General features: G+C 52.9%; 1 protein-coding gene across 1 annotated transcript in view; it reads right to left on the reverse strand.

Moving 5' to 3' along the window:
- Positions 1–6,661, reverse strand: part of LOC103473154 (calpain-2 catalytic subunit-like) — a 21,180-nt gene extending 14,519 nt beyond the window's left edge. Inside the window, exons 1-16 of the mRNA XM_017303885.1 lie at positions 6,131–6,661; positions 5,281–5,350; positions 4,422–4,540; positions 4,209–4,342; positions 3,855–4,023; positions 3,646–3,729; positions 3,490–3,575; positions 3,188–3,253; positions 2,944–3,104; positions 2,521–2,690; positions 2,438–2,449; positions 1,630–1,841; positions 1,407–1,443; positions 408–473; positions 280–337; positions 136–200 (exon numbers count right to left, since the gene is read on the reverse strand). Of these exons, the coding sequence (XP_017159374.1) occupies positions 136–200; positions 280–337; positions 408–473; positions 1,407–1,443; positions 1,630–1,841; positions 2,438–2,449; positions 2,521–2,690; positions 2,944–3,104; positions 3,188–3,253; positions 3,490–3,575; positions 3,646–3,729; positions 3,855–4,023; positions 4,209–4,342; positions 4,422–4,540; positions 5,281–5,350; positions 6,131–6,367 (1,746 nt within the window). The 5' untranslated portion in view covers positions 6,368–6,661. The remainder of the gene's footprint in view (positions 1–135; positions 201–279; positions 338–407; positions 474–1,406; positions 1,444–1,629; positions 1,842–2,437; positions 2,450–2,520; positions 2,691–2,943; positions 3,105–3,187; positions 3,254–3,489; positions 3,576–3,645; positions 3,730–3,854; positions 4,024–4,208; positions 4,343–4,421; positions 4,541–5,280; positions 5,351–6,130) is intronic.
- Positions 6,662–7,123: the final 462 nt, after the last annotated feature.

Here is a 7,123-nt window from a genome sequence, read left to right on the forward strand (position 1 = left end):
GCTCCGCCCCCCAGCCTCCGCCCTGATGCTCCGCCCCCAGGCTCTGCCCACATGCTCCGTCCCCCAGCCTCCGCCCTGATGCTCCGCCCTCCAGCCTCCACCCTGATGCTCCGCCCCCCAGGCGGTGAAGGATACGTCCATCAGGTTGACCATGACCTTGCAGGTCTCTACGCTGAATCCGTCTGTTTTGATGTCAGTTCCTGTTAAAACAACAACAAACAGGAAGTCATGGCTGCGGCCGCTCCAGCGCAGCGTGTTGAACGTGGCGAAGCGGCTCACGTTTGGCTACGATCTTGTTCATGATGGTCCGGAGCTCGTAGGCGGAGATTTCCATGTCCTGAAACAGAGGCAGCCAATCAGCAGGGAGGAAGCAGCCGCTGGGCGGGGCCAGCCACGGCGACACTTACGGCTCCCGCGAGTTTAGTGAACAGGTTCCTGAACCCGGAGTCCACCTCTCCGTCCGACACCGTCTCCTAGACACAGTCACCATGGCAACAGTCAGAGCATCACAACAGACCAGATAACAGTGCAAAGATCTGGGCTTTCATGGTACCAACTGGTACCAGCAACACCAGCCAGCATTAATGATCCTGTTTCTAAATTAACAATCATATTATTATTAGAAGTTTTTGTAAATAATAAAATGTGATGTAAATCAGACCTGCTACATAATATTTTATAGATTTACATTTTTAAAACAAGTCCAGCATAACTGCAGTTTCACAGCAGGTTCCTTTTCTGCAGAACGTAGAAATGCTGCAAACAGGGCAGACATAATTGACCGTGAGGGCAGCGTCCTGCAGACGGCTCGTCCTCACAGCACTGATGGACGTTAGATGGTGTGGAATATCATTCCATACTTTGGGATGAACACAGGAACCGTTTTAAAGGCTGGGGGAGCGTTTAGGAAGCCACATGTCTGCATGACTGCCTAGGTGGGCCCCATGTGGGGAAAAGGAGGGCAGACCAGATGGGTCCCATATGGGTTTGTCCGTGTAGGGCCACAGTCTACATGGGCCCCACATGGGCAAACCCATGTGGGGCCACCGTGGAACCCGCGGACAAACCCATATGGGACCCATATATCAGCCCTCCTTTCCCCCACATGGGGCCCACCTAGGCATGAGCGATCATGTAAAACCACTATGCAGAATGTAATAATCTATATTTCATATTTTATCCAAACTTTTCCAGCCAGGGTTCATAGGTCACGATGGTGCAACGTTCTTTCCGTTTCAGCAGGTGAAACATCATAACTGTACAGCAACATATTTCAACAGAACTCTAAAGTTTAACATCTTCAAAGTTAAATACATGTACTAGCATGTAGCTAACAGCTGGCTAACAGCTGTAACACTAGCAGCTGGAATGCGCTAGCTACCAGATGTGGGCGGATCATCACTCACATCACTGAGGTTGGCGCTGACCGGGTCGTCACAGGGCCTGAAACAGAACAAACGGTTCTGATTACGCTCTCTGATCCGGACCCTCTTCCCCTCCTCTGCACCTTCCACAGAACAGAACCGGGATTCTGGACTGAAGGAAGTCTCCGAGGAACCTCTCACAGAGTCTACAGGGGGGGACGGGTCAGACGGAGAACCGAAGAGGTTCTGGTCCAGCAGAACTTACACGGTCTCAGTCTGCTTCTCGGAGAACACTCGGATGCAGAAGTCCCCGTCTTGGTGCGGGTCAAAGGTGGACGGGACAATCAGGTACTCTCCAGGTGGCATCTTGAAGCGGGAGCTCACCTCCCGCAGGTTGATGAAGGTTTCTGACCTCGCCGTCTGAGCGTGGGTCAGGAAGAAGTTCTTGTCCAGGTGGACCTCCCTCTGTCCGTGGAACTGCAGACAGACAGCCAATCAGGAAAGCTCTTAAAGTCACCTGTACCTGTCCAGGAGAAGCGTTCAGAAATGAGCTGATGAAGGCAAGAACGTCCAGGAAGACCTTCAGGAGGTTCTGCAGACTCGTCCTAATGAGGGTTCAATAACTGACACTAATGGCTCAAGAAGACCTTCAAGGACGTCAGTGAGACCAACAGATCGGAGCTGAAACCAACCTGCTGCGATCTCATCAGGTTTTACTGAAAATACTCTAAAACCAGAAAGTGATGCTTTCTAACAAAGAGAAACTTTGTGTTTTGCTAAGATGTTAATAGTTTCCTGTTGGATCAGGCCAGGCCAGGTGTTGCCTCCTAATTAGGCTCCGCCCACCAGCCGTTAGCTTGCCGGGCAGGTTGAGTCATCAACATTGATGTCTGTTTGTCTTTCCAGGAAGTCAGAGGTTGCAGACAACCCTGAAATTACCAGACAAACACGTCTATCAGGCCGTAAGCCCAACCCTGGCCAGGGAGAACCTGAACTGAATCCTTTCCAGCCAGCAGGTTTCCATGTTTCTATGTGAAGAAGGTGAGGAGCTGAAGGCTTCCAGGTAGACTCACCTGGGGGGGAACCTGGAGGGACAAAGCAGAGTTAGATCCTGGACTCATGTTAGAATCTGAAGCTGGAATCAAAGGTTTCGGACCTCGTAGATGGCAAAGCCGATGGTGTGCATGTCCTCGCCTTGTTTGCGCAGCTTCCTGCGGTTCTTCTGGATCAGACCGACCACAAAGCTGCAGCCCACCTCACCGTCATCAGGGTCATCATCTTCCTCATCCAGCTTGATCACAAACTGAGGGTTTGTCCAGAACGTGTCTGAGGAGAAAAACCAGCAGACATGAATCACCCTCTGGTTCCCTCTGACTCAATAGAACCTAGTGGGTCATGAAAGTCATTGCTCCCATTAGAACCTGTCCTGAGCAGTTCTGGTTCTGGTCCAGTCATGCGTTTTAGGCAGGACACTGATCTTTTTCTATGATCCAGATTCATATAAGTTCCTAAGGGAACAGTCAGGACCATCCGGTCCATCGGTACCACCAGAGGTCTGTAGTGTTGCGTAGCTACTAACAGGGGTGGTTCCGGCATCCTCCAGCCGTGGAGCCTCTCCTCCAGGTGCCGTCGAACGTGCTGACGCTCCAGTGTTTGACGGAGTTGTCGTCTATCGCATCGGGAGTCAGAGTGCACACCTCGATTCGGGAGTAGTTACGCTGGAAATCACTGAACGACATCCTACAGAGACAGGAACAGAGACGGATCTCATTCCGTCCTCAGATCACTTCATGAATGTCACTGGGACATTCTGTTCGTCCTACCAGAACTCTCCGTCCTCTGATCTGGCGTGGGGACAGTCTCCCTCGACGTAGTTCCACTCAGAAGACCTGCATAGAAGGAGATGCTGCTGTTAGACACTCAGCTGCAGGACCAAAGACTGACAAGTTGGTCAGTGGTCAGGCTCCTGCTTCTGTCCTGAAACCAGTTAGACCATAGAAGATCTACATAGAAGATCTACCTTCTATGTAGATCAACTGGCTCTTTAGTTCTTGATCATCTGAACTCATTTTGAAGACAACACCTGCTGGTTTCAGAATCTCACAGTCCGGTTCTGGTTGCTTACCCATCGCTCCACGCTCCGGTCCACTCCACCTGACCCCAGGGGTTCCTCATCCTAACCAGCTTCTCCTGACGCCCCCGGTAGTTCACCTGCAACCAGAACACAGAGTTTTCTCCTGTTTCTGCTTGACAGAATCTCCATTCCAGGACTTCCGGCTACCTCCACGGCCCCCGTCAACGAGTAGGCGTGGCCTTTCACCAGCTTCTGTCGAGTCACCGCCTCCGAGTCTGCAGCACTTGTGATCTGCAGCAACAACAAGCAAATCATCATGCCAGGGTTCAGCTGAAGAGAGCTGATGTTCTGCTGACAGGAAGTCAACCCTCAGCAGCCCTGGAGGTGGTGCACAGTAGGAGTGACGGTGAACTCACGTCGATGGAGCAGCCCAGCAGAGCGCCGGCCTCCAGCGCCTTCTTGATGATCTGAAACATGTTGGATGGTGGCCGGTTGAGGTCATAGTTCTCTGCGATACCTCCAGTGAAGTCCTCGAAGCCCTCGGTGGTGGAGCCACCAGACAGGGCTTCGTAGCAGCCATTCACCCTGCAGGAACAGCAGTAAAGCCACGGGTTGACGCCGTGTCATGCAAGGTTTCATTCCTTCAGCTGTTTCTATGCAGATGATGGAAGAAGGACTCAGCCAGGAGGAAAACCCCCCAGCAGGTCCCTGTGGATCCAACCTCCTCCCATCCGCTCCAGTAGAACCAGCTCGGTTCTGCGTGCTCTTACTTGGCGTAGGCCTTTTCCAGCAGGGCGCTCCAGAACTCCCGGCCTTCCGCTGAGTGGACGAACAGCAGCTCCCCGTCTTTAACCGGAAGCCTGTCGTCAATCACCACATCCACCCACTCCCCAAACTGCCAGAACTGAGACCAGAACAGGAAGACGTCTGAGATACAACACAAACTTCCTGTGATGGCGGAAGAAGCCAAACACCTGGAATACCTGGAAGTGGAAGATTCCTGCATAGTTGTCTCCAAACCCTTGGTCTGTGGGAACGACTCGCTCCATCACAAACTCGTTCATGGTCAGAGAGGCAATGGCGGCCAGCAGCCAGCAATCACCTGGACAGGAAGGAGACCATAACTCACTGTTGCCCCCTACAGGAAGTGCTCAGTAACACCTTCACACCCCCCACACCCAGCCAGGCTCTCTGTCTCCCCCTGCTGGCCCCCGGCTTTCATGGGTTCTGATTTGGAAGTAAGTTTGAAGCCAGGTTCTGTTCCGGACCAGAACCTGCCTGTCAGCGATGTGATTGGTTCTGATGGGTTTTTAGCCTTTTGGTGTTTTTCTCAGAGCTTCTCCCAAACAGCTCCATCATTCCTGGCCAATCAGAGGAGGAAGAGCTTCTTAAAGAGACAGGAGGATGGCAAGTGATGGACCGGAACCATCAGACGCCCAGCATGTTTGTTCCGGTCCAGCTCCACAGAGACCAGTTTGGGAGAGGTCTCACTCTGCAGCGTGGCTGCGGCGTGACTCACTCAGCACGTGACACGGCGCGTCCTGATTGGCCGACCGCGCTCCGTCTCACGCCGCTTCTCTTCCTGTCAGCCAATCAGAGCGCAGCCTGCAGCTGATGCTGAATCTGCCCGGAACCAGCAGCCACTGCTGCCCTCTGGACCCGGGTCGAATCAGATCAGAACCATCCAGAACCTGGTGAAGCTTCTGCTGGTTGGATCTGGTTCCCCCTGCAGGATTGCTGGTTCGGTTCTGTGGACCCGTGGCCCGGTTCTACATGGCTGGACCCAGGGGAGGAATCGGTGACCTCTGACCTCTGCATTCAGGACCAGCGTGAAAAACTCACCCAGCGCTCCCTGACAGATGTCGGTTCTGGTGGCACCGCCCACGATGAACTCCGGGTTTGAGACCAGCTCCTGCAGCAGGACAGAACCGGGTCAGACAGGAGGACAGAACCGGGCTGGTTCCGGTCCAACAGGATTAAACACTTTGATCAGAACCCATCTGCCCTCAGCTGGACATCGAGTGGGCGGGGCCCATCTCCTGTCTGTGTTTGGTGACGTCACAGTCATCGCCATGACGACCGGCTGGACGTCTCTGTCCAACCTGTCCATAAGCAGTGGACCCACCCTGAGACAGGCTAACCTTTGACCTCCTCTTGGACCAATCAGAGCAGAGCTGCTCCTATTAGTTCAAACATTAATAATCATTTTCTAGATATGGACTCATCTGGACCAGACCGGATCGGTTCTGAAAGCCGGACCGGGTCAGCCTCTTAATGACTTCCAGGTGCTTCCAAATGGACCAGACCAGAACCAGAGACCTGCTGCTGCAGGCTGATAGTTCTGGACGGTTCTGAGCGACCCGGTTCTCCATGTCTACAGTCCTGAGAGGTTCTGGTTCTGGATCAGCCAGCCAACTGGGCCACCTTGAAGTCTGCTGCTGACCCAGGTGTGTCTATCTGACCTGGTTCTGGTTCTGTCTGACATCCTGCTCAGACTCTCTCTCAGGTTCCGGTCCAATCCGCAGAAAAACCCTCGGGGTTCATGTCTTCCCATTTTCTCTACGACAGGACCGGAACCAGAACCCGGACCCAGTCGGATGGTTCGGTCAGATTCGGAGCAGGGAGGGTCCGGCCCCACCCCTCTCCTTCCTCCCGGATTCCCCATCCGCCCCGGTTCGGGCTCGGTTCTTACCTTGGGCCTCTTCCAGGTGACTCCGCGGGTCTTGTGGGAGTTCCGACCCAGTTCCTTGAAGCCCAGAGATTCGGGTTCGGCCGGGAAGGTGGGGTCGCAGAAAAGCTGCCCGGAGGAGCGGCACTGCGCGCGCAGGGCCTCGAAGTTCTGGTTCAGGTACCGAACCGCGTTGGAGTTGGTTCCGAACCCCGCGGCCAGGGCCCGCTTCTTGGCTAGAGTGGAGGCGACTCCGGACATGATGGCGCAGAACAGAACAGAACCGAACCGGGTCGCAACTAAGCGGAAAAAGTTTTGCTGCTGGACTCGGAGTCTGACTCAGAGTGAGACCTCCTCCCTGAGAGGAGGAGCCTATCTCTGCTTGTCTGCTGCCAAAACAGCCAGAGCCAGGACCGGAACCGGGACCAGAATCGGATCCCGACCAGAACCAGCAGGTCTGCTGCTCAGTCAGAACACCGAGGCTCATCCATCCAGCATCCAACCGGTTGGATGCTCCAAGTTTCCACAGAGACACGAGCTGCCAGTGGCGGAGCCAGAGGGGGGCCAGGACTACCTCTGGGGGGGCAACATTTTAAATGTGTGTGTGCATATATATGTATAATTAAAAAACATAACCAAACTGAATATGTGGTTATGTTTTAAGCCCCTCTGTCATTTGACATGTTATAATTAACAGCTTTGGCCACATGGAGACATGATGGACTTTACACAGATTCATCACAGAGGAAACTAGAATCAATCAATAAAAGATATTTCTGAATATCATCTCATGGACTGAACTCAACGTCTTTCTGACCGGAGCTGACAGCGAGTTGAAGAGTTATGGACACCTTGGTTAGGAAGCTCTGATTGGACAGGTAACAATAGACCAGAACTGTTGGCCTGATGGAGGTTCAGCTTCTAATGAGTTTATATTTAATGAGTTTATATTTAATGAGTTTATATTTAATGAGTTTATATTTAATGAGTTTATATTTAATGAGTTTATATTTAATG

This window comes from Poecilia reticulata, linkage group LG1, assembly GCF_000633615.1.
Source record: "Poecilia reticulata strain Guanapo linkage group LG1, Guppy_female_1.0+MT, whole genome shotgun sequence".
In the NCBI taxonomy this organism is placed as follows: domain Eukaryota; kingdom Metazoa; phylum Chordata; class Actinopteri; order Cyprinodontiformes; family Poeciliidae; genus Poecilia; species Poecilia reticulata.